Source organism: Rattus norvegicus, chromosome 14, assembly GCF_021556685.1.
Source record: "Rattus norvegicus strain SHRSP/BbbUtx chromosome 14, alternate assembly SHRSP_T2T, whole genome shotgun sequence".
NCBI lineage: Eukaryota > Metazoa > Chordata > Mammalia > Rodentia > Muridae > Rattus > Rattus norvegicus.
In genome coordinates, this window is record NC_141547.1 from 82,990,400 (window position 1) to 83,015,994 (window position 25,595).

At 44.8% G+C, this 25,595-nt stretch overlaps 1 protein-coding gene across 2 annotated transcripts in view; it reads left to right on the top strand.

The window, feature by feature from the left end:
• Positions 1–25,231, top strand: part of Morc2 (MORC family CW-type zinc finger 2) — a 42,249-nt gene extending 17,018 nt beyond the window's left edge. Inside the window, exons 4-27 of one of the 2 annotated variants that reach the window (XR_015636545.1) lie at positions 2,819–2,887; positions 3,388–3,478; positions 6,429–6,537; positions 10,133–10,292; positions 10,409–10,520; positions 10,971–11,096; positions 11,712–11,791; positions 12,590–12,672; positions 12,894–12,979; positions 14,020–14,160; positions 14,245–14,399; positions 14,549–14,677; positions 15,366–15,471; positions 15,968–16,100; positions 17,892–17,966; positions 18,048–18,425; positions 18,952–19,083; positions 19,452–19,506; positions 20,015–20,156; positions 20,268–20,492; positions 20,583–20,676; positions 22,809–22,997; positions 23,798–23,942; positions 24,110–25,231. Coding sequence is in view for 1 of the 2 variants with exons in the window: in NM_001415108.1 (NP_001402037.1) it covers positions 2,819–2,887; positions 3,388–3,478; positions 6,429–6,537; positions 10,133–10,292; positions 10,409–10,520; positions 10,971–11,096; positions 11,712–11,791; positions 12,590–12,672; positions 12,894–12,979; positions 14,020–14,160; positions 14,245–14,399; positions 14,549–14,677; positions 15,366–15,471; positions 15,968–16,100; positions 17,892–17,966; positions 18,048–18,425; positions 18,952–19,083; positions 19,452–19,506; positions 20,015–20,156; positions 20,268–20,492; positions 20,583–20,676; positions 22,809–22,997; positions 23,798–23,866 (2,939 nt within the window). In the remaining variant the exon portion in view is untranslated. Of the gene's footprint in view, positions 1–2,818; positions 2,888–3,387; positions 3,479–6,428; positions 6,538–10,132; positions 10,293–10,408; positions 10,521–10,970; positions 11,097–11,711; positions 11,792–12,589; positions 12,673–12,893; positions 12,980–14,019; positions 14,161–14,244; positions 14,400–14,548; positions 14,678–15,365; positions 15,472–15,967; positions 16,101–17,891; positions 17,967–18,047; positions 18,426–18,951; positions 19,084–19,451; positions 19,507–20,014; positions 20,157–20,267; positions 20,493–20,582; positions 20,677–22,808; positions 22,998–23,797 lie in introns of both variants that reach the window. The other variant, NM_001415108.1, reaches the window with a different exon arrangement.
• Positions 25,232–25,595: the final 364 nt, after the last annotated feature.

A 25,595-nucleotide genomic window follows, 5' to 3' on the forward strand; every position in this document is an offset into this window, starting at 1 on the left:
CCAGAGGGTGAGATGAAGCCTTTGCTCTAAGAACCTAATATCCAATTGAAGAAACAGCACATTACAAATGGTTACAGACAGATAACTAGACCTCTAGGGAGCAATCATGACAGTAAGAATCTGGGCATTGGGGGGTTGGGGATTTAGTTCAGCGGTCCCCAGCTCTGAAAAAAAAAAAAGAAAGAAAGAAAAAAAAAAGAAACCCAATAAAGAATCTGGGCATTGTGGTTCATGCCATTAATCCCAGCTCTCTGGGGGTAGACAGGAGGATCACTTCAATTGTCTCTGCTACATGGAGAGTTCCAGGCCAACTCTGACTCTGTGGTCATACAGCACTTGTAAGCTGCATGAAGAAACTTGTAAAAAAAATTCTCTCTCTCCTCTGTCTTTCTCTCTCTCTCTCTCTCACACACACACACACACACACACACACGCGCGCGCGCGCACACACACACATGTGCACACACACATATGCACACAGCATGGGGACATATGGAGGGCAGAAGAGAGCATTAGATCGTCTAGAGTTGGAGTTTTAGAGTTTTAGGTGGTTGGTGAACCACCATTGTGGTTCCTGGGAACTAGAATTGGGCCTTCTATAAGACACTATATGCTTTTTCTTTTTTTCTTTTTTCTTGTTTTCGGAGCTGGGGACTGAACCCAGGGCCTTGCGTTTGCTAGGCAAGCGCTCTACCACTGAGCTAAATCCCCAACCCCGACACTATATGCTCTTAACCATTGAATTATCCCTCTAGCCCCATAGAAAAAAAAATTGAGATAAATCTTTGAACTGGGAGAACTTGAAACCACAGTTGAAGTTATACCTCTGCTAAAATAGTTTGGCAGTTACCCTAACACAAGGGTCTAGAAAGTAACTTCTTAGGTATTATTCAAGGAATTTCAGTGGTCTTGGGACTTTTCAAATTTATATGGCTCCAGTTTTTAAACCCCAAATCAGTCTTCACATAATTATAGCATAGTTTACATTAGTCTGTGTAGTGTCCATCTCTGGACGGGTCTGAGACAGTGCTACCATCATGCTCTGTACTTTACCCAGTTTGAGGCTTCATTAGACACTGCTTTTTATAGATGGAAAATTGGAAGACTTTTAATACTTTAAAGACAGGAGCAATAAAAATCCGTGTTCCTACTTGCCACGTTTCACTGGCTTACCTAGGTTTTGATAAGAGGTACTACCTTAGGGAGAAATGTTCTCGTCTACAGGATCTTCCAGGAAGAGCCTCCTTCTTGAACTTTTTTTTTTTTTTTTTTTTTTGGTTCTTTTTTTCGGAGCTGGGGACCGAACCCAGGGCCTTGCGCTTCCTAGGTAAGCGCTCTACCACTGAGCTAAATCCCCAGCCCCTCCTTCTTGAACTTTTAAGAGGCATTTTAATGAAGGTTCAGCCTCCTGAACATTGAGTGATACTTGAAAATCTCTGTGCTTTATGGTCCATCTAAAACAGTATTTTAATTCACATTAGTTTGTTCATTTAGCAGAGGGTAGTCATGACTCATTTAGTTTTACCCTGAGGGGAGGACAAAAACCATTTAAAACAGATTTGTCAGGATAGATAATTGTACAACGTGAACTGAAGCTTGGGCTCTTCTTTAGGGAGTAGGCTCCAAAGTAGCCTTGGGCTTGACTGTCTTACACAGACTTCCTCCTTTTTATTAGATTTGTTCTTGTCAACTTTTACTCTTGTGCTGAGCAGTGGACCATGAGCAACATGTCTACTGAGAGGTTGATGTTAGTGTTCTTTACATGGTTTGTTTGCGTTCCCTGCTTCCACTTCTGCCTCACTCCCTTCTCTATTTTATATCTACAGATCTGATTCCCACTGATTAGGTAGGCTTCATTGAGTTAAAGGGCACCTTGATACTTGGTATGGTCTTTCCCCTTATTTAAGAGTCTTCTCCATTGTCACGACCTGCTCTGAGTTGCCACTCGACGCTGCATAAGACAGTCACTAAGCACATTGCTCATCTGCTTACTGGTAGCCACAGCCTGTTGTGTCTCTTTCCCGTTAGCCAGGAAGCCCTGCCACAGCAGCTCTGTATCTTCTCACTAGAGGACTGTAGTTCTGATCGGCAGGTCCTGCCCAGAACCAAGAATCTCTTGCTGCGTCTTTTTTTTTTTTTTTTTGATTTTTTTTTTTTTGGAGCTGGGGACCGAACCCAGGGCCTTGCGCTTCCTAGGCAAGCGCTCTACCACTGAGCTAAATCCCCAACCCCTCTTGCTGCGTCTTACATCATCTCTTCCTTTCAAGGGCCTATATCTAGGAGAGGATATGACACAATCTGCATTTAATCTAGTAGTGATCATATGTAAACATAGTAATTCATTGTTTAGGTGGCAGCTGCCACCATTGTACTCATCCCCATCTGGCATCATTTTGAATATTACCTCAGACTTAAACCACACAGGAAGAAACTGTTGAGTTTGAACAGTTGGTGAGGATAGTACAGAGTAGACTACTCAGATGACTTGAGGTACATGGCATTGGGCAGATGTAAGAGCTGTAAAGAGAGGAGACGTGCATATATAAAAGATAGGCATATTCAGTAGTCGAGTGTGGTTCAGTACTGGCCCCTTCCAATAGATTTTTGGGAGTTTTGTTGTAAGTTAGAAAGCCCCAGAGAAGCTTCACATCCTCAAGTGCCCTGATGTTTAATTCATACTAGCTTAGTACTTTTGGAAGAAACTAGATTTGACCTAACTCTTTTTACCAGGCTTCACTTTGGTTCACCTTCTGTTCATACCCAGGCTGTCGCCCTGTAAGTGGTAACAGCTGAATAATGGCAGCCGCTTCTTTTATAGAGAGGCGGGAAGACCTTCGAGGAGGATTTATGCTTTGCTTTTTGGATGATGGAGCAGGAATGGATCCGAGTAAGTGGTTATATGATGATTGTTTTGTGGAGCATAACAATTTATTATTAAAGTTTTTTTGTGACCTCACTGTTGTGGCTAGAGGATCCACCTGGGGAATGAAAAGCCTGTTGCAACATCTCAGCTTAATTACACTGTGTGTTTGCCGGGTCTTGTCCTAACAGGGGAGGTGTTCAGATAACATGAGTGTCAACCTGAAATCAGTTAGATTACTGTTCTCTTGACAATACATTAATCAGCTTGTCCAACATCCTAGAGCCATAACTACTGAGGCTTCTTCCCCTGAGATTGTTTCCCATGTTTTGGTAACAACACAGGACACTGGTGGTATTGATGGGCCAAGCAAGGATGTCCTTCTTATGCCTCATGACTAAATTTCCTTGGAGAGAGGTTTTGCTGGCATATAGCCATGCTTGTATTTAACCTGACTCATGTTGCTAACTTTGAGAGGTCCGAGAAACTAATGCTAACTTTTTATTTTCTCTTGTCTACCATTTGAGGTGATGCTGCTAGTGTGATCCAGTTTGGGAAGTCAGCCAAAAGAACTCCCGAGTCCACCCAAATTGGGCAGTATGGCAATGGATTAAAATCGTACGTATATTGGAAGCTTGGCATAGGGCTAGGCACAAAATCACATGGTGCGTTCTCGCTGTCCTTCTTTTTGTCCCTCTAGGACTATAAAATCTGAAGCAATAGGCGAGTCAGAAAGGAGTAGTAATGCGGGTAATTAACCAACCGTAGCTGAATTTGCTCAGTATATTGATTAGTACGAATATCTAAAACATTATTCTCTAGAGCTCTCTCTCTTTCTCCTATTACTGAATATTATTTATATCTGTGGTTGAAGGTATGGGTGGTTTTCTTCTGGGGTTGGGGCATATCCGAGATGTCAAGGGAATCACTTCACAATCTTATCAGTATGCTTGTGCCAGAAATACAGGCTTCCTGGAGCAAACTGTCTTATGTGGACATCTTGCAAAGCCATATAGCAGGAGATCCATCTGATACCTTTAATCTGTTGATCCCTCAGACCTTGGTTTCCATTGTTTAGTGCTTAGAGTGTGTTGTTCTGTTTTGGAGTGGAGCCCTGAGAGAAGGGGTTTCTATTCTGAAGTCGCTATCTCCATCTGCACAGAGCCTTTTGGTGGAGTGAGGGTTAGTGGAGTTGGAGTTTGTGCAGATGGAATTGAGTTGTGTTCCTGTCCTGCTGTGGAAACATGTTGTTTATTTTGGAAAAGGTCGTGGTTTGATCTGTCAACAACCTTGATTGGGCCTCAAGTGCATTGTGCTTTGGGTGTGGAGGAGAGAGTGCTTCCAAAGAGTCCAGGTGCTTGGTTCCTGGGCTTTGATTTCTCAGCACAGGAACCAAATGCTAATAATAAGCACTTACTCATGTACGAGGAGGCACTGTGCTAAACTTCATATGGATGATACCACTTTAGCCCATGTTGGGTGGGCTTTATTAACATTCTCAAATAAAAAAGTTGAGATGTATAGGAACTGACTTGCCTGAGTGTACAGGTGTTCCTATGAGAGTGGAGATATGAGCCAGCTCTTTCTGATTAGAAAATGGAAGTGGTTGTCCATTTCACTTTGGTCAGACAAAGGTTCAGATCTTAATCTATCCATTTAGTCACTAAAGTTGTGACTTCTTGTATATGATCAGACTTATCAAGAGTTAAGGATCAAGTGCTCTTACTGCTTTGAGAGTTCCTAATCTGTGATCACAGTGGGAGCTTTCCCCAGAGGATTCTGAAAAAGTTATCTAATTCCTATGAACCTGGGGTCTTGATAGTCCTTCGCAGACTTAGCTTTAACTTTCTGATGTTTCCTAACCTAAAAAATGAGGTTCTAACTTCTGAAATTCTCCCTCAGGGGCCAGTAAAACGTGACTGAGAAGTGCTTAGAAGACGGAGAAGGGACTTGTACAGAGTTAGAATGCAGTTGTCACATGTTTAGGAGGTTTTTATGAAGGTCTCGTTGAATTGGAGCCATCTAGTGTTCAAAGTTCAGAAGTTAGGTGAGGTGATTTATGGAAAGCATGGGATCGATTGAGCAAGGAAGGTGATGTTTTAGAGTTTCTGGTAATCAGACTCTATAATCAGGATCAAAACCACAAACAAACAAAAAAAAGGTATGAAGAAAGTTTTGCCAAATTTGTGTGAGGGCAGTGCTGTCCACAAGCTGTGGGGAAGGAAGGAGCATACTGAGGTTTAAGGAAAATGAGTCCTGTCATCAGGAAAGAGAATTGACAGCCCTGAGGGTATCTATGGAGTGTCTTGGGAGTTTTCAAGAGTGCCTGGGAAATGGGATGTGACATTCATTTGTATGCCTGACATGCCAGGCTGGATTGTATGTAGAGATTAATGAGGCTTCTACCATTGTCTTTTCTCAGGGGCATTGTAAGGACTAATGAGATAATAGCCATAAAACTTAGAAGCTGTTCAGAAAAATATGGAACTAAATAGCCTCATTGTTGAGTAGATAGTCTTTCTACTGCTGCTTCATACTTCTGCCCTGCCCTGTGCGGCCAGGAAAAGCCTGTCTCTACCTGTTCTGTAGAAGGATTAACATGGCCTAACAGGAAGGAAGCCATTGGTTCCATTTAGACTTTTGCCAGATGAATTTTGTTTTCCATTGATTTTGGGGATTGAATCCAGGCTCTTGCACATGCTAGGCAAAGGTTCCACCACTCTGCTCTATGCCAAGCTTTTTAAATTTCTGCCTTGTTGAAGACAAACTCAGGGCTATAGAGTAAGCTCAAAATAGCAAAGCAGTTCTGAGACAGAGAATGGCTAGAGTTACTAGACGTGGATATAGGCCATGCTCTTCAAAGATCAAATTAGCATTTGTATTTGGTAAGTGTCTCAGTCAAGTTTTGAAAGACTTCTGACACTTCTCTGGACAGTGTTGGTATTTGATGAGTGGACAGGAAGGGATTTTGTGTTAGTGAAGGAAGGACAGGATAGGAAGAGGGTGTGGCCCCAAAAGATGATGATGAATTGAAGGTGTCAGCTGCAGGAGTGAAATTTGATAACGTCACAGAAGACCACATGGGCCCAGAGATCAGGCATGTTCATTTGTTAGGGTTGTGGCAGTAAGCTGGGAGGGTCGCTAAGCCAGGGCTTGGGGCCTTTGTGAGTATATTCTAGAGGGATTGTGAGTAACCCAAAATCCTGAATGAGGGAAGTTTGCTCAAGGGGGTTATAGGTTATAGACTAAGGAATTAGAGACCCTTAAGAAGGCACGGCCTGGGGGCTGGGGATTTAGCTCAGTGGTAGAGCGCTTGCCTAGGAAGCGCAAGGCCCTGGGTTCGGTCCCCAGCTCCGAAAAAAAGAACCAAAAAAAAAAAAAAAAAAAAAAGAAGGCACGGCCTGGAGTGCTTGCTGAGTGGCAGGGAACAAGGGCTGTTGGGACTCTGGGGTATTGGCGCTCTTGAGAAGAGCTCTCTGATCAGCTTCAGTTATGCCTGGAAGGTGTGCTCCCTTTTCAGATGAGCTTCAAGTCCTTGGGGAATAATTGTTTTCTGTTTCCCTTTCAGGGGCTCAATGCGGATTGGGAAGGATTTTATCCTCTTCACTAAGAAGGAAGATACCATGACTTGCCTCTTCCTGTCTCGAACCTTTCATGAGGAAGAAGGCATTGATGAAGTAAGTTTTATCCTTGTGGCCTGAGTTGCTACTTGACTTTTACTGGGTTTGTCTGTGGTTCTGGGCTCCTTGGAGCTGTAGAATTAGAGCAGTGCCTGCTATTACAGGATGAGATGGGTGGATGCATTGGTTGGTTGGAAGGTGGTAAGGCAGATAATACCTTTATGTGAGAGGAAGTAAAATCTCCAGGTACTTCAGACAATGTCTATTCTGCTTCTGAGACTGCGAAGTGGTAAGAAATAAGAGTTGGATTTGAAGCTTTTCCATATCTTCAGGATACTCCACTTCTGTGGAGGGTGTCTCCATGGAGAACTGTTACCAGAGCATTCATTTTGGGCTTCCCTAACTGATGGGAAATTATAGCTGGTGGTAATAATAGAACATCAGAGTCTTTCCCCAATGATGATTATTTTATGGAGTATGTTGTGAACACATTTTCTTATTGAGGAAGTGTGTTGATCTAACTTATATCAGAAACCATGAGTCAGACCCTAACCGGGTGGTAAAGCAGGTAGGAAGACATCAGCATGATCTTTGTTAATAGCGCTTTCCACCTGGTGTTATTAACAGATGCTTCCTTGCCCCCGTAATTATTACTGTCCTGGAAGACAGGCTTAGTAATAAATCTTAACTTCCTAGAATATATTGGTAATAGGGACTAGCAAGATGGTTTGGCAGTTAAGAGAACTGGTCCCAGAGGACCAGGATTCAGTTCCTAGCACCATGTGTCAACTTACTACTTACCGTCTATAACTCCAGTTCCAGAGGATCTAATATCCCCTTCTGGCCTCTCTGGTGCATAGACATACAGTCAAGCAAAACATCCTTATACATTAAAAAAAAAAAAAATGCGGGGTTGGGGATTTAGCTCAGTGGTAGAGCACTTGCCTAGCAAGCGCAAGGCCCTGGGTTCGGTCCTCAGCTCCGAAAAAAAGAAAGAAAAAAAAATGCGTGAGCTAAACAAAAACCTACCTGATTCTCTTTGTGGTCTAGTGGCTCAGACTAAAGAGCAGTTTTTCTCTTTCGAGACAGGGTTTAACTCTGTGGTTCTGGTTGGCTAGAACTTGTTACGTATATACCAGGATGGCCTCGAACTCACAGAGATCCACTTGCCTCTGCCTCCTGAATGTAGCATTTAAGAACATATACCACTGTGTTTGTCAAGAGCGGGACAAACACAGAGTAGGGAAAGTCTGTCCAGTGTCCTTTCAGGTCTGAGTGATAGAGGCTTGAGAGAGACCTGTGTAGAAAGAAATTCATAGTTGTCACTTAGGTAGATAGTCCAGTTGAGAATTTCAGTTTGTTCCTCTGTTGGTTAGCAGTGATCGAATTTGTACTAGTCCTGTTGAGATCTGAGCATAAATTTGTGGCAAACTAGATGATGTTAAAATGGGAACCTTTTTCTACCATTTTTAGTTATCCAATGAATGGATTTTTTTTCACTCACCTACTGGATGAGGTTTGTCACCTTATTCAGCATATTGGAGAGAGATGCAGTGAGAGCAAACCTGTTAGAGAAGATAGACAGCCTGGGCTGTGGTACTCAGCAATGTCACCTGGTGGAAGGAGTCTTGGCGTCAGTCAGTAAAAACATCCTTAAACCTCGAGGTCGGTGCTGGGGAGAGAGTCTTGGGAGAACAAGGCCAGGTTGGGCCAATGCTTGGGGCCTTATTTGAGTGAATGGAATTTTAATAAAGCAGTTCCTAGTATCAGATTCTCTTTAGAAAGTCCATGTGGTTACTTTGCAGTGATTGGATTAGAAAGATTTGGGGTGGACCAGCCAAGAGGTCCTGTCTATAGTAGCAAGCTGGGAGCTAAGAGAAATGAAGTTACTTTTAGAGTGAGACTGATACATTATTTGATGATTATTGAAGGGGGAAAAGAAAGGGATTAGAGAGACTTGTAGACTCTGGTCTGGTGGTTGGAACTAGTGGGCCTTCTGGGGCTGGAAAAAAGGAAGAGAGGTAATGAGGAGGGAGGACATTGTACAGTGTAAATTAGTTTGGGACATGTAAAGTGAAGTCTGTCTGGAGTTTAGAGTCAATATTAGCTCTAGGCTGGCTGACTGACTGGCTGGCTGACTGGCTGCCTGCCTGCCTGCCTGCCTGCCTGCCTGCCTGCCTCTGCCTTTCCTCCTCCCCTCTCTCTCCCTTTTCTTCCTACATCCCTAGTCCTAGACTCTGGAATAGTTAGTAGCAGATAACATCACTTAAAAAAGAAAATGGAACAAAAAAAGAACTTGAGACCTAAGCAGGCCAACTTTAAAAGGTGTGGATCCGGAGAAAGTCTAGGAGGAAAACTGGGAGATTGGTGACATAAGAGCTCAAGCAGGAGTGACAGTGAAAATTAGTGCCTACAGATTAGAGAGGTGTTGTTCTCACCTGGGAAGGTGTAGAGACAAGCTCACAGAATGCACATGTGACTTGCTTCCCTTGAGGGAAAGGCTGGATCGAGACTGTTCCCTTACTTGGTGCTAGAAGGTCACTGTTTTGGATCGTACTCTAGTGCAAAAACTCTGCCAAGATTTCAAAATAGGATCATTTTCAGTCCAGGAGGAATTTCGTCCAAGCCAGGGCTGTGGTTGATATGACTTCAGCATGAAGCTTTTCAGAAACTAGAGTGTTAGAACTCCTAAGGAGTTTTCACCCAGGCCTGTGCGAGGTACTGAATTTCCCCTTTGTCTGATGTGTGTGCCGTGTGGCTTGAGTCCATGAGGTGCTTCATTTGGTTTCTGCACAGAGAGGATCCCTTTAGCCAACAAGGGATGATGAAGCCACTAAGGAAGACTTGAAGAAAAGGGATTCTTTTCTAATTAGACATAAAATCAAATTCCAGATATGTTGAGGAATTGTTGTAATAAAGTATACATCCATGTAGCCACAATTATAACCCAAAGTTAGAAGTCCCCTATGAACACCGGACCCATATTGTCCTCAGCATACCCCTGGGAGAAATCACCACTGGTAATTTTTAGGATGATCACTTCCTTTATGTGGGCTGGGGGCATTGTCTGTCATTGGTGTTTGTGTATTAATTTGGTTCATTGATGTTTGTGTATTAATTTGGTTTTGTATCTGTTCATGTGGACTGACAATATAGAAATTCATTTGTATCTCTTTCAGATAATACTACTGTGTTTGTGAGATCCATTCATATTTGTGACTGTGCCTTTACTTGCTTTTATTACCATAGACTGTTTCAGTGTAGTCATCTGTAGTGGGTATTTGGGTTATTCCTATGTTTGCTGGTATGTACGTGCAAAAGTTCCTCTGGATGTATTTACTCAGAAGTAGAATTGCTAAATTGTAGAGTGTAGTTTATATCTCTAGATTCACTGGATAATTGCAAATATATTTTTCCCTAATGGTAAAAGTTAGAATTTTTACCAAATTAATGAAATGTCCAAAGACAACTCAGACAGGCACACAGACTTTAAAGACACAAACCAGCATAGTGACAGGAGTTTGGGGAAGGACCTAAAGCTACAAACCTAATGCCATCCTACATAGCTGCAGGGACAAGAAAGCAGCATGTTTGGAGGAGGTGGCTCTGGAGCCCCAGTCACAGTGTGTTTCTGTGCTAACCCCAAACACAGGTGATTGTCCCATTGCCTACCTGGAATGCTCGAACACGGGAACCTATCACAGACAATGTGGAGAAGTTTGCCATTGAGACAGAACTTGTGTACAAGTACTCCCCCTTCCACACTGAGGAGCAAGTGATGAACCAGTTCATGAAGATTCCGGGGAATAGTGGTGAGTGGGCTTTGGCCCTGCAGCCCAGAGAATCTGGGAGCTCTAGATAGAGCTTGTGGTAATGTGGAGGGTGGGCCAGGGTTGGCTGGCAGAGAGAAAGGATTTCTCTTCCCCAGGAACACTGGTGATCATCTTTAATCTCAAGCTTATGGATAATGGAGAGCCAGAACTAGACATAATCTCAAATCCAAAAGATATCCAGATGGCAGAAACCTCCCCAGAGGGCACGTGAGTATGGCTGGGAAGGGTGGCAGGACCTGGGACTGGTCTTCACTTCCTTAGATGACTCTAGGGAAAGCTGGAAGAGACCTTTCCTGGCTTTCTCTTGGTAGTAGCAGTATTGATCTGGAAGTCTGAGATTTCCTGCCTGTTTAATCACAGGCAGTGATTCCTCAGCCAGGCTAAAGCAAAGATTAGTGGTTTCCTTTTCTAACTCTTTCATTGACAGAAGAGACTGAGGTCTGGGTCTAGGGACAGCGAAATTGCACTGGGGTTCCTGTAACGGCCAGGTGAGGTGTCTGTGGGGCACCTGTGCTAGGGACATGACACGGCAGGATGGAGTACCTGTGGTGAGGGACCATGTCAAAGTGGCATGAGCCAGAATGAGAGGAAGTCTATACCTATCTTTGGGCTTACTGTGGTGTGGGCACAGGATGTCTCAGTTCCTGCTTTCTCCAGGAAACCAGAGCGACGCTCCTTCCGAGCCTATGCTGCTGTACTTTATATTGACCCCCGGATGAGGATCTTCATCCATGGACACAAGGTGCAGACCAAGAGACTCTCCTGCTGCCTGTATAAGCCCAGGTAAGGGCCTAGCTACCATGGTCTGGACTGGGAAAGGGAGCCTGGCCACATTTCTCTGGGGTATTGTGAGGGTGGTGCAATGCGAAACATCTAAGACTGCTGACTGTACCTGTTTACCAGAGACACTTCTCTCTGGAGGACAGAAGTGATTGACAGGCTGTTGGGTTAATTGACCAGGCCATTTAAGGGAAGGGCCTTCTGAGATGTGGAGAGTGGCACAGGGAGCTGTCTTGTCTCAAGTTCAGGAGCCTGTAGACTCTTTACAGGAAAGGAAAGGAGACTTGTTCCTGCTGTGAGATTAGATGGCGATTCCTGGGAACAGTGGTGAGAGGATCTGGGCGCTCTAGATGGAGCTTGTGGTAATGTGGAGGGTGAGCCAGGGTTGGCTGGCAGAGAGGGAGAATTCCTCTTCTCAGGAACACTGGTGATCATCTTTAATCTCCTTATCCTGCTGAACACCAAAGACAGATTAAGTAAGGAATTGAGCCTGGATTTGTTCCATCACAAGGAACCAGGGTAACCACATGGGAGGAGGCAGGGTGCTTCCTGAGCTGCTCAAGTTGGCTGCCTGCCCCACTGCTGCTTGGCCTTCAGGTTGCTTTTTCCACTCTTCAGGATGTACAAGTATACATCAAGTCGTTTCAAGACTCGGGCAGAACAGGAAGTGAAGAAAGCAGAGCATGTAGCCCGGATTGGTAATGCTACTCCCTGTGTTAGGAGGAGGGATGGAGCTGGGGGCACTGCTTCTATCTGAAGCCTGGGCACAAGGCTGTTCTCCTACCATAAGTCAGTTCCTCTCCAGGTCCCCCCTATCTAACCTTCCCAGTACTTTTCTCCACACTTGACTCCTCCTCCCACTGTTTCTAGGACTTTACGAAGGGCGGCAGTGGAATTAAACACACCTATAGAGTCTTTCTTTAACAAACCAACTCTTTGGCTTGACTGGTTGAAATACCTTATAGTGCATACTGCTTGTCCTGAAGCAGAAATCACAAGGTTTCTCTCCCAGAATAACCATAGTTCTCTTGGCTGTTTGATGAGGGTGATTGTCTACAGCATTCTTCAGGCTCCAACTCATGCTGATGGCTGAATTCCCATCGACTCTTATAATTAATTTGTAAAGCTTGAAAAGCATGTCAGGGTATAAATAATGCTTTCCTCGGGGTTATAATTTTTATTTAATAGACTTATCTCTGTCCCGTGTTGGCCTCAAACTGGGTGACCCTCCTGCCTTAGCCTGCCAAGTACTAGAATTACAGGCGTGTATATCTTGACCATGACAGTTTTGAATGTCAGGTTTTGTTGTGATGGTTGTCTGTTTTTGTTTTGTTCTGAAGCAGTTCTCTAGTCCAAGCCTAGAGATGCCCATGTGGCCATCACTCCTCTAGGTAGCCTTTTCCCTGTTAGCATATATTCCTTGTGCAGCAGGGACCATTCTGTGAAGAAAGGAAAGATGGTGGAGTTCTGAACCTTTGATTGCTTTTCGGTTTCAGCTGAAGAGAAGGCCCGGGAGGCAGAGAGCAAAGCTCGGACTTTAGAAGTACGCATGGGTGGGGACCTGACACGGGACTCCAGGGTAAGTCTTTACACTCAAACTCTCTTCTATGGCTTATGTGGTACTAGGATCCACTACCCTTAGCTTAATAAGATGAAGTGTCCCCGTCAGGTCACTTTTCTGTGGAAAGAAGTAATCTGGAGGTGAGTTTTAGCATCCAGGTAATAGCAGTGTAAAAATGTCATATTGTTTCCTGTGGCAGAGCAAACCTCTTCCACTCACCTGATGTCACACATTTGCAGGTGATGTTGCGGCAGGTGCAGAATGCAGCTATCACCCTGCGTAGAGAAGCCGATGTCAAGAAAAGGATCAAGGATGCCAAGCAGCGGTGAGCACTTGGACAGCCCGTTAGTCTTTTAAAATTATGTAGCATTCGTACAGACAGGCTGCCATTTGGCCCAAGTGTACTTAGAGAAAGCAGTCTGTGCTGTTCCTGCGGATGCACTGAAGGGCTTCTACTGACTTGTGGAAGGCAGGCAGGTTGACACTTGAAGTCCTAAACTCACTTCCTTCACACTGTTGTACTTCTCTTACTTTTTTCTGTTAAGGTTGCCAAGAATGCCCGTTGTAATAAAACTTGAAAAGTGTAAACTGTTTAAGTAAAAAAGTGTGAAACTCCCTTATTCTTCTGAAAATATGCATTTGAATTTTTTCTATGCTCATAGTTCATTCTCCCTACTGGCTATAGAGAATGATACTATGGTTTGTGCAGTTTTATTTAGAAGGTACTGTGTGGTATAAATCATCATCCCACTAGCTGTGTATTGTGTGGCTCAGCCTCTGGGGCATGAGTTCCTAGCTAGACTCCGGTGGTTTCCTCACACAGTTTCAGCTTACTTCACTCCAATTTGTCCCGAGATCTTCTTGACATGTCATGAGTATCTTCTGTATTTTTGTTACTTTTTTGCCTTTAAAGCTATTATATAAGCTAGGTGCAGTGGTTCACACCTTTAATCCCAGCACTTGGGAGGCAGAGACAGGCTATCCTAGGCTACAGAGTAGTTTGTCTAGGACTCTATGTTGAAAAACAAACCAGGCTGAACTATTACTGTTATATATGTAACTGGGATTTTGCGGAATGTAAGACTGTGATGTTATATTTATTCTACCATGTAACTCTGCAGAGATTTGCAGCAGTGTCACAGTTAAATCTATCCCTGTTTTGCTACATGAAGTTCTATGTATACACAGAGGGTCATGAGCTGTGCCGATCCTTATCAAGTCTAACATCACATATTGAATAGAGATGTGAACTTTAACATGTCTCAAACTAAACTTAACATACCATTGTCACCATGATGTTTTTCTGCTAGTGAGTTGATATGCTTGTTTTGTTTTGTTTTGTTTTTTTTCCTTCTCCTTTATTAGAGCACTCAAAGAACCCAAGGAACTGAATTTTGTTTTTGGGGTCAATATTGAACACCGGGACTTAGATGGCATGTTTATCTACAACTGTAGCCGCCTGATCAAGATGTATGAGAAAGTGGGCCCACAGCTGGAAGGGGGCATGTGAGTGCTCTAGCAGAGTCTGCCAGCCCTGCTGAGTGGCGGGAGTGTTTTGGTGACATAGCTGTGACCGCTCTGTCTTTGCAGGGCATGCGGTGGGGTTGTCGGGGTTGTCGATGTGCCCTACCTGGTTCTGGAGCCTACGCATAACAAGCAGGACTTTGCTGATGCCAAGGAGTACCGGCACCTGCTGCGAGCAATGGGGGAGCACTTGGCACAGTACTGGAAGGACATCGCCATCGGTAATGTGACCAGGCCACCAGGCCTCAGCCTATCTTTATGAGCCTTAAGGTGCTTATGTGGCTTGAGAGGGTGATTTAGTTAGGACGAGGGTTTCACATTGTCACATGTACAGCTGCTTCCCTCCTAATGTGTGGGCATTGTCTTCTAGCCCAGCGTGGGATCATCAAGTTTTGGGATGAATTTGGCTATCTTTCCGCCAACTGGAACCAACCCCCGTCCAGTGAGCTGCGTTTCAAACGCCGGAGGGCTATGGAAATTCCAACCACCATCCAGTGTGGTGAGTTGAGTGGTCTCCAGACTCCTGTCATGATATTCTTGTCTTTAGTCTCAGCTGGCCTTCTGACTTGACTAATATTCATGAACTCGGGTTCCACAAGGGACAGGATCTGTTTGGCAGTGGCTGTGTGAGCACAGTCTTGTGGCCTGCTAGTTCCTCCTGTTTCTCTTAGTTAGGTAGACAGTCACCACGACTCAGAGACACTTCATACCAGTTGGGCCAGGCTCAGTAGGTTTGGTACCATGTAGGGTTTAGAATGACGGACTGAGCCCAGAGGAAGGAAGGACTGCTAGATCCTGATAGATGGGAAGGGCTGGTAGATAGGACTTTTTTTTAAAGATTTATTTATTTATCATATACAAGTACACTGTAGCTGTCTTCAGACACACCAGAAGAGGGCATCGCATCCCATTACAGATGGTTGTGAACCACCATGTGGAAGAGCAGTCGGTGCTCTTAACCGCTGAGCCATCTCTCCAGCCCTAGATAGGACTTGATAGCATCAAGATCCCGTGATATTTTTAATCCTTGCTAAAATCACTGTCTATAAGGTAAATCACTGTTTTGTAATAATAAAGAGGTTGAAAATCAAGGACATCCTTGCTATGAGCCTAGATATAAGGAGCCAGGATTCCAGTAATTGTTGATAGGTGTGTGTGACCTGTTGAAGGATATTTTTCTCTTGCAGATTTGTGTTTGAAATGGAGGACTCTTCCCTTCCAGCTGAGTTCAGTAGAAAAAGATTACCCTGATACTTGGGTTTGCTCCATGAACCCTGATCCTGAGCAGGACCGGTGAGCCTTTCTTTAACAAGGATTGTGGGTACTCTTCCCTCCCTGTGGTAGTTTTCTTTCTCTTACTGTCCAAGACATCAGGAACAAAAGCAATTTAGCTACATTTCCAAGCATAGTCCATCATTTAGAGAAGTCAGACAGGAGTTGAAGCAGGACCTTGAAGTAGAACCATAAAGAAATTCTATATACTAGGTCAGTAACTCTGGCTCATGCTTAGAGCTATGTATGCTTATACATCCCGACCACCTGCCTAGGCATATGACTGTCCACGGTGGGCCAGACCCTCCTACATCAGTCTAACAAGGCAGTCCCCCATGGGCATGGGATGCCCACAGGCCAATGTGATCTAGGCAATTCCTCAATCAAGTCTATAGTTAAAGCTAACTTGGACATTCACTGTGCCTGCCAGTGTTCCCTCCAGCTCTGTGGTGGTTGCAGGACAACGAGTCTCTTCCCTGTTGGAGCCTTGTTTTGCTACCAGTCTCTCTTTTCACAGCTGTGAAGCTTCTGAACAGAAGCAAAAGGTTCCCTTGGGGACATTAAAAAAGGACCCAAAGTCCCAGGAAGAAAAGCAGAAGCAGCTGACAGAGAAAATTCGCCAGCAGCAGGAAAAGCTAGAAGCTCTTCAGGTATGAGGTCATGGGCAAGTGAGCACAGCCAGCCTGTGGCAGCGTTTGTCCAGGCAGGAACCTTTGGTGGTTTTCCTGTCCCTTCCATTCCCCATGTGTTCCCACCAAGATTTTTCAGCCCTGAATTCTTAGTCCAAAAACTTCCAGTACACCTTATTAATTATTTAGATAACAAACTATTTTGTTTGTGTATCCAAAGTTTATACAATGTATTTAGAATATATAAGCATTCTAGAAAATAAATATCCTATCGTAAAGAAATCACCATTAACTCACTCAAGAGTTTTAAAACTTTTCCTCCCCCCTCTCCTCCTCAACCCCCACCTCCATCCTCACCCCCAAGAGCAGGCATTAGCCTAGGGCTCTGTATGTATCGGTCAGGCACTGCCACTGTGTTGTAGCCCTAACCTGCTCTTGCATTTTATTGTATTTTTTTCTTGGTACAGTGTCTCACTGAGATCAACTTAAATCTGAAGAACTTAAGTTTCTCTGGTAGCTAAGATCAGCAGAAGTAGCTGTTTCCAGTTTTGCATAAATACCTACACATAAAAGTCTCTCTAGGGGCTTGGGGATTTAGCTCAGTGGTAGAGCGCTTGCCTAGGAAGCGCAAGGCCCTGGGTTCGGTCCTCGGCTCTGAAAAAAAGAACCAAAAAAAAAAAAAAAAAAAAAAGTCTAATGTGTAATAGTCATAGGGAAGCACTCGCATTTAATACATGCACATGTTATTTTTAGTATATAATTTCCTGGTAATTTGTAAAATTGGAAAAGAATTCGCAAAATATTAAGTCTCTTTACAAGATCTTTCTCAAGGCATGCTCATTTAACCCAGTACTTGAGAGGCAGGCAGATCTTTGAGTTTGAAGACAGCCAGGGCTACACAGAAAAACCCTGTCTTGAAAAGACAAAAGCCAACCAAACAAGAAAAATCTTTGCGTTGCAAAAGATGTATTATTTTGTATTATTTTGCACTTTTTACCAGTGTTGAGAAAAGTAAGCAAAGATTAATTTTAATGTCCATTTGTTTATTTTTGTTTTTTTAAGATGGGTTTCTCTGTGTAATAGCCTTGGCTGTCTAGGAACTTTTTAGATGAGACTGGCCTTTAACTCACAGAGATCCACCTGCCCCTGCCTCCTAATTGCTGGGATAAGGTGAGCACCATCATCTGACTAATTTTTATTTTTAAGGTTGATCAAATTTTTATGTGTATTTAATGTTTCCAGTGTTTCATGATTTCATGTTTTTTTAATGATTTTTTTTATTATTTTAAAGTCATATGTGTGTGTGCTCATGTGCACATGCATAAGGAATTTGAGTCAGATACCTGTATATTCCAGAAGAGGGCATCAGATCCTTGTTGCGAGTCCTACAAGACTAATCTATACTCTTAACCAATGAGCATCTCTACAGCCCCCAATTTCATATTTGTTACAAAAGCATTTTTCCTTCTTCTCTGTCTGTACAATGTACTAAACTTACAATCTGTAAATGTCTTAAGCATGTTGATCCTATCCAGTTTTCTGGCCTCATGACAACTTTTCTTTACCAGTCCTTTCCCACCTTTTTGGTTTTTCTGTTTAGGAAATTTAAAGACTTCCCCAGTCTCTCAGTTGTTGAATCAATCACATAGGTACCCTTCGTGTGTGTGTGTCTGTGTGTAATGCCTTTCTAGCGATAATAAAAGTTTTCAGAAATAGAACTGATCACTGTCCCAGGCACATAGTGAAGATTCAGAAAGATACTATTTCATTATACCAAGATATACAATTTCATTGTTATATTTGTTTTTGCAGAAAACCACGCCCATCCGCTCACAAGCTGACCTGAAGAAACTGCCCTTAGAAGTGACTACAAGACCTTCTACTGAAGTAAAGCCCCGGGACATAAGGGAAGCAGGGCTCTGCTGGTGTCTAAGCTCAGGTCAATGTTCTCACTGTGGGCTTTTTCAGGAACCTGTACGGAGACCTCAGCGTCCTCGGTCACCTCCTTTACCTGCAGTGATCAAGAATGCTCCTAGCAGACCCCCTTCTATTCAGACTCCCAGACCAGCTACCCAGCTCCGAAAGACGTCTGTTATCAGCTCTCCAAAACCACCTGCTACAGCAGCCCGAGGAGAAACTAGTACTTCCAGGATACTCCAGCCAGCTGAGGCACCCCGAAAGCCTGCAAACCTTCCCATCAAGACCGTACCCCGACCCACCCCTACTGTCCAGACTCCCTCACCATCTCTAATCCCCAATTCCAAGAACCTCCGGGAGGTCCCTGCTCAAAAAGCCATCAAAACTCCAATGGTCAAGAAGCCGGAGCCGCCTGCTAAACAGTCCATGGTGAGATAGATGCTTTCCCTCCTCCATGTTCCAGCTCATTAGCAGGACCATAGGAAAAGTTATCCTGGGGGAATCCAGGATTACTGAATCTTAAAGCTTTTCTGATGCGCCTGAAGAAAAGAAGGCTACGTAGCTGAAGAGCCTTGCTCAGGACTAACACAGCAAGATCTTTACCCAGGGAACTTTTTGTTTTCACTCAGCACACCCAGCCTTGGTCTGCAGAAAACTTGAGTTGGCTTCTCATGGTGTGGGCATAGTTTGTTAACTTGATGACAGATGGCTTTGGTAGGTTATGGTCATAGTCATTGAGCGTCAAGGAGGTTTCCACTGGCCGACAAGCAGGTTAAGCAGAAAGTAAGCTGAGAACTTCTCCTGTGGTCAGACCAGGAGGCTGCGTATGTGTGTACTGAGGAATCCCAAGGGGGACTGGCATAGCTGCTCGGAATAGTTCCTTGAGGATGCATAAAATCTTCTGCATCTTGGGAACTGAGCATGGTCAGTTCATGCTTCTGCTCTTCTGCTCTAGGCATCCTCAGGTCGGAAGCGGAGTCTCGTAGTCTCAGATGAGGAAGAGGCTGAAGAAGAAGCTGAGAAGAGGAAAGAGAGATGCAAGCGGGGCAAACTTGCTGTGAAGGAGGAGAAGAAGGAGGCAAACGAGGTGGGTAGTCACATGCAGTTCACAGGGATTGCCTCCCTGGGCCTGTGCCAGCTCCCACTGAGTTAATGACTGAGGCTTTGAGCCTAGTGGGACCTCTCAAGGACTCTTGTTACCCAGATGATTAGAAATACGGGCCAGGTAGGATCCTAAGACGTCCTAATTACAGGCCAGCATACACTTGTGTGCATCTCGGCGCCCAGAATCACCTCAAACGTGCCACTTGCCTGCTGTTTTGTTTATAAAGGTGGCAGAGAGTAGATAAGACATGGCATGAATGTTATAGTTGATGACTATGGGTAGCCAGGTATACAAAAGGCTATGTTTTAGGGGCCATTGAAGAAGCCTCTGATAGACTATTCTCCTTGCAGCTCTCAGACAGTGCTGGGGAAGATGACCCGGCTGAACTCAAGAAGGCTCAGAAAGGCAAGTTTGGGGCGATCCCTGTCAGGCTGTGATGGAGATGGAAATGGAACCTTCACTGTCGCAGCTTTCTCCTGAAAGTTATCAGCTTCCTGGGTTTGGGCTCTGTTCCATCATTGGTCCAGTTGCCCCTTCTTGGTTTTTTATGTTTCATTCATGGTCCTAGAAGTTTTTGAGCAGACACTGATTGTATAGTTTAGAGTTTGGCCTTGAACTTGTAGTCTTCTGGAACACTGTCCAAGTGCTGAGATTGAAGGCATGTGCCACCCTGCCTGGCTTATTTTTTTGTTTGTTTTATGCTTTTGCCCTTTTTAATAGTTTTTCTTTGGTGTTTGCCCTTGGCAAATCGTTCATCCTATGCCTTGGCTCCATGACAGCTGGAAGAACCAGCATTGCTAACCCTAGGTGTATACCTAGGGTCCACCTGTGGACTACCTTTACACATACAGCCCTGGCTGGGGTGGGAACACGGATACAGTTCTCTGATTCTCACTTGTGTCTGAATTCTTAGATAAAGGACTGCATGTAGAGGTCCGTGTGAACCGGGAGTGGTATACAGGCCGTGTCACAGCTGTGGAGATGGGCAAGAATGTGGTTCGATGGAAAGTGAAGTTTGACTATGTGCCCACAGACACAACACCAAGAGACCGCTGGTAATGCCCTCTTCTGGGAGATCAAAATAGCAGAAGCCAGCTAGGGCAAAGAGAGGAGGTACCCCCACGTCCCCTCCTGGCACCCTCTTAGGAGCTCTGTGTCCCCCATAGGGTGGAGAAAGGCAGTGAAGATGTACGACTGATGAAGCCACCTTCCCCAGAGCATCAGAGCCCTGACACGCAGCAAGAAGGTGGAGAGGAGGAGGAGGCTATGGTGGCCCAGCAGGCTGTGGCCTTGCCAGAGCCTTCCACCTCTGATGGTCTTCCCATTGAGCCTGACACCACTGCCACCAGTACCAGCCATGAGACTATTGACCTCCTTGTCCAGATTCTTCGGTTTGTGTTTCTCTATCCTTCTCCTTGGGCTAACAATAATTCTGTACTCTTTCCATGCTGTTCTGAGTTCCGTCCTCCTCTCCTACTTAGGAATTGCCTGCGGTACTTCTTGCCTCCAAGTTTCCCGATCTCCAAGAAGGAGCTGAGTGTTATGAACTCAGAAGAACTAATATCCTTTCCTCTGGTGAGTCAGGCCTAACTCTTGCTGTTTACACCGTGCCCGTGCGTGCTTACTGTCACCAGCTTCCCTCTCGCTGGGAAGATCTGAGTAGACAGGACTGCTGTGCAAAAAAGGAAGGCAGCTCCACCTCGGATTTAGGACAGATGCACTTCCCCCTCCCTCTTCTTTGTCAAACCCGTCCTAGGTAACATTGATGGGATTAGACTCACTGTGCTAGAATGTGAGATCGCAGAGAGGTAAAGTGAGACTAGTGGCAGGTAGAGATGAGCATGAGGGCCTGGTAGCCCAGCGCACCTCCTGCTGGCTTTCTGCTTCACCGACTTAGAAACCTGCTAGAGGTGAAGTTGCTGCTTCTAGGTAGCTGGCCACGGGACTGAGGGAAACGTTGCTGAGAGGCAGTGTCCAGAGCGTCTTGGCGGCTTGGGTCGAGAAGAAAAACCCTTGTCTAAAAACCTAACCAGCCAAACAAAACTCAACCAGGGCTTCAAGTGCAGGGGACTCTGAAGTGGGGCAGGAGACTTGTGAGCATCAATAGGCTGAAGGAGTTGGAGGTAATGGTACATCTTGAGTATCAGTCTTAGCTCAGTTTTATGTAGGAAATGGTGCTGAAGGAATTGTTGATCTGAACTAATGCTGAGGGCCAGATAGCAAGGAATGGGTTTGTAGGCTGCCTAGTGTCTAATCTGCTCTGTAATCACAGCATGAAAGTAGCCAGAGGCAGTTGGCAAATGGCTTGCTTTATAGAAATGTGCATTCAGCTGATTTTGTCTGTTGCCCTTGCCTTTATGGGGGCACAAGACCCACCACATTCTTGTCACACAGTAAGCCCAGCCTGGCTTTGGCTTTTGCCCTTGTTTAGACCAGGTTCTCCAGACGTTCTAGGAGAACAGACATCTTCTTGCAGTTTGATTTGTTACTTTTGGCATCAAATTGTGAAATACAAAGCAAAAGCCATGACCCAGCAGAACCTTAGGAGTAGGCACTGTCCACGTCTGAAAATAATATCTAGCTTGTTTTTGTAAAAGTGCATACCAGTACTAAGGCACAACTTTGTCTTCTAGTTGCATTAATTTTTGTCCTTACCGGTGTGTGAATGGTGTCCGCTAGTATTTTCACAATTAAACGTTTAATATAATTGCCTTCAAGATATTCACTTGGGGGCTGAGAGGTGGCTCAGTGGTTAAAAGCACTGACTGCACTTCCGGAGGTCCTGAGTTCAATTCCCAGGAAACACATAGTGGCTCTCAACCAACTGTAATGAGATATGATGCCTTCTTCTAGTGTGTCTGAAGACAGCTACAGTGTACTTATATATAATAAATAAATCTTTAAAAAAAAAAGATATTCAGGGGTTGGGGATTTATTTAGCTCAGTGGTAGAGCGCTTGCCTAGCAAGTGCAAGGCCCTGGGTTCGGTCCGCAGCTTCGGGGGGGGGGGGGGGGGAGATTCATTTAAATTTGACTTAAAATTTATTTTGTGCAACCAAGGTATTTTTTATGTAGAATGTGAAGTTGCTCTTGCTATCATGTTGTCTTGACACACAACACAACAGTCAGAAACCCCTCAATGCAGCAGCTTATCTAACTTCCACAGAAGCAGATGAGTACTAGAGTTTAGACTTCAGTGGGCAGCGGGGCCTGTGGTGGGTCTGTCATTGAAGATGATTCCCTTTGTCAGTGGGTGTTTCTGAGCAGACGCACAGGGGTACTACGTGAATTGTTTTAACTACTTCGTAGTGAAGGTTCTGTTGCTGTGCAGCTATTTACTGTATAAAGCTGGGGATAGTTGCTGTTGGTTGGTGCTTGGTAGCTCTTTGGTTCTAACACTGTTAGGTAAGTCTGTCCTATTTTGGAGTTAGATAGGTGTGCTTGAACTAGAATGATCCCACCGTCTTTTTTTTTTTTTTTTTTTTTTTTTGTCATGTGTAAAAGGTAAGACTTCCTTCCTGTATTGAGCACTTGGCTGAATGCACGTGTCTTCATCCTCATCGTATCCCCAAAGGACTGCCACTGAGGTCACTTTACCATGATTCTAGAAGACTGCTTTCCCCTTATAGTGAAATAAAACCAAGCATCCTATGAACTCTTTGCCCTCCCCTCCTCTTCTCGTACCCCATATCTTGTTTCCTTCCACAGAAAGAATACTTCAAGCAGTATGAGGTAGGGCTCCAGAATCTGTGCCATTCCTACCAGAGCCGTGCTGATTCACGGGCAAAAGCCTCCGAGGAGAGCCTACGCACATCGGAGAAAAAGCTTCGTGAGACAGAGGAGAAGTTACAGAAGTTGAGGACCAACATTGTAGCTCTCCTGCAAAAAGTGCAGGAGGTGAGCCAGGAGCCCCCTCAGGAGCTAGAACAACTGGTCTCAGGGAAGGACTGGACGTCTCTTAGGACTCAACCACTCACAGGAATCTTTGCTTCCAATCCTGGCTGCTCAAAGCCCTGACCAGAGGCCTTAGGGTGATGGAGCTGCCGGGCCTTGTCCCAACCAGACCCCCCGGCAGTGTAGTTTGTGTGAGAGCCCTTTAAGCCACAGCAAAATCCTTATCTAAATGATACCCCAGATGTGCCTGAGTAGAAGTGGGACATTGCCCCTTAGGGATCTGGTATATATTTTCTCCACAGTAGACACTGAGAACCTGATTGATCTCTGGGGACGGACAGGCTGGTGAAGGAGCTGGAGCTATTAATGGGGTGGTGCTGTGAAATAAATAATGAGAGGCCGAATCCTGGGGGAGCCACTTGACTAGGTTTCTCAGGGTAGGGATACTTGCACTGAGACTGGGAGTTCACTAAGCTATAGTAGGGAATTGTGGACAGTAGGAGAGCTTGGAGACCTAAGTATGTGGTTTGAGCCCAAGAGTAGAAAACCACAAGGGATGTGGCATAGTCCAATTTTTAATATAAGACACTAATTAGTTTGAAGGTGTGCCGGTTAGAACCAGGGAACCTGATGAGAAAGCTCCCATACTTTTGGGCATGCAGATTTAACTGAGATTTAGAAGCAGGGCAGGAGCAAGAAACAGAAGCTGACAGCAAGGGGGAGAAGATAACAGGATTCCAGCTCAGCCCTATTCTTCAACCTGTTTTCCTGCCCCATCTGACTCCCGCCCCACTCTGTTCCAGGACATAGACATCAACACAGATGATGAGCTGGATGCCTACATTGAAGACCTCATCACCAAAGGGGACTGAGGAGCTGGGAGTAAGATCAACTCCTTCGCACACCCACCCCTCAACACAGCAGCTTCTGGGGAGGGGAATTTCATTTGTGAGTTGGTGGACTTAATCTTGGTTTGAGTCATGTGAGACATTTGTGCTTTGGGAAGGAGATTCTTTGAATCTTCTTCCCTAAGTTTACATAAATATTTATTTTTTAAAAGAGAAGATGTTAATGCCTGCTGTGAGACCGTACTTTTTTTGTGTGACTCTTGAAAGGGCACAGAGTCTGAGCCATTCAGCTCCTGGCACCTCAAGATAGGATGAAGAAAGCGCCATCCTGAAGTTGGAGAGGCTCCAAGGGCATCAACAATGGGATATGAAAGATATATGGCCCCAGGGACTCAGCTCTGCAAGACCCTCCAGGGGTAATCAAAACAGGCCCAGTATCAGAAAGACTTTCCCTGTAACAGATCTCCTGGTGTCCAGTCAGGGCTGTGAAGGTCTGTAGGCTACCTGAGCAGCTGTCAGTCATCCTGGATGTGGCAGTATCCAGACAGCTTGGAGATGTTTGTTAATGCTCAAATTTCCCAATACACCACCTACTTTGTACTGGAAGAGCCATTTCCTGAGTCAACCACATTATCCAAGCTCAAGCATAGACAGCTCTGACTGGTCAGACCCTGGGCTAGATGGCTCTGAATGTTGAACTCCAAAGATTCTCAGGGTGTGCAAGGTGTGAGAGAGCTCTCTGGAGGAGACGGCTTCCTCAGTGGTGCTAGTTCCTGGAGAGCCTTTGCTGCTGCTTTTCTACTATGTACTCTCTGGGCTCCAGAGAGCCCTGCACCTCCCATGCTCTGGAAGTGAGGAGGAGGGACCATGTGCTTCAGACAACTACTCAGAGCCAGAAAGGCAAGAGCTTCATCTGAAGGCTGCTGGAAGAATTCTGGTTCCAGTCCCAACTCTTCACACCTCTGTTCAAGACTGATTTTGTACTCTTGACCCAAACCACCTTGGGATTTGTATCCATCAAAGCGAGGCTGCCACCTTGTGTCCCGTGGTCTCTGCAGAAGATGGGGGAGTGGTGGTGAGGGAACTGCACACGTGGCTGGAAGTGCCTGCTTGAGCTCTGCCATCATGTTTAGGGGGTAGCATTCAGAATAGTTCTCTGAAACATTCTCCAATAGATGGGTTTTCTGAGTTGGTGCACTCACCCCCGCATCGCCCCCATCCAACTTTCTGTTGACCCTATCCAGGCAGGGTGTGGTCCATTTTTGTCCGTAAACCCACTGTTTAAAAGGAAATTGGCCCTGCATTTTTATTGGCAGGTAATACTCACTTTGATTTTTTTTACTTACACATGTAATCAAAATGTATTACTATAAATTTCTACTGGTGAGACTCCTGCGTTCAGTACATTCTTATGTGAGACACAAGACCTTTCTCTTCATTCTGTTACATCTCCACTCTTTGTTTTTGGCCTCACTTGCTTAATACTCACAGACACAGAAAAACTGCATTTCCTAGATGTTTTAGCTTTAGCTTCCCTGGATGTGCTAAATCCACCCTCACCTTTTCTGAGTGTGGGGTCTTTCCTGGGGGAATAGCTGACCTGGAACTTGTTGATGATAAGGTGTTCACTGGCCCTAAAGGAGGAGGATGGGGTTTAAGATGCTAAGTAACAGTGGACATGGTAAGAATTCAAATACTATAAAAGGCTGAACATGAAAAATAAGTCTCTCTACTACCTGATTCCTAAGTTCTC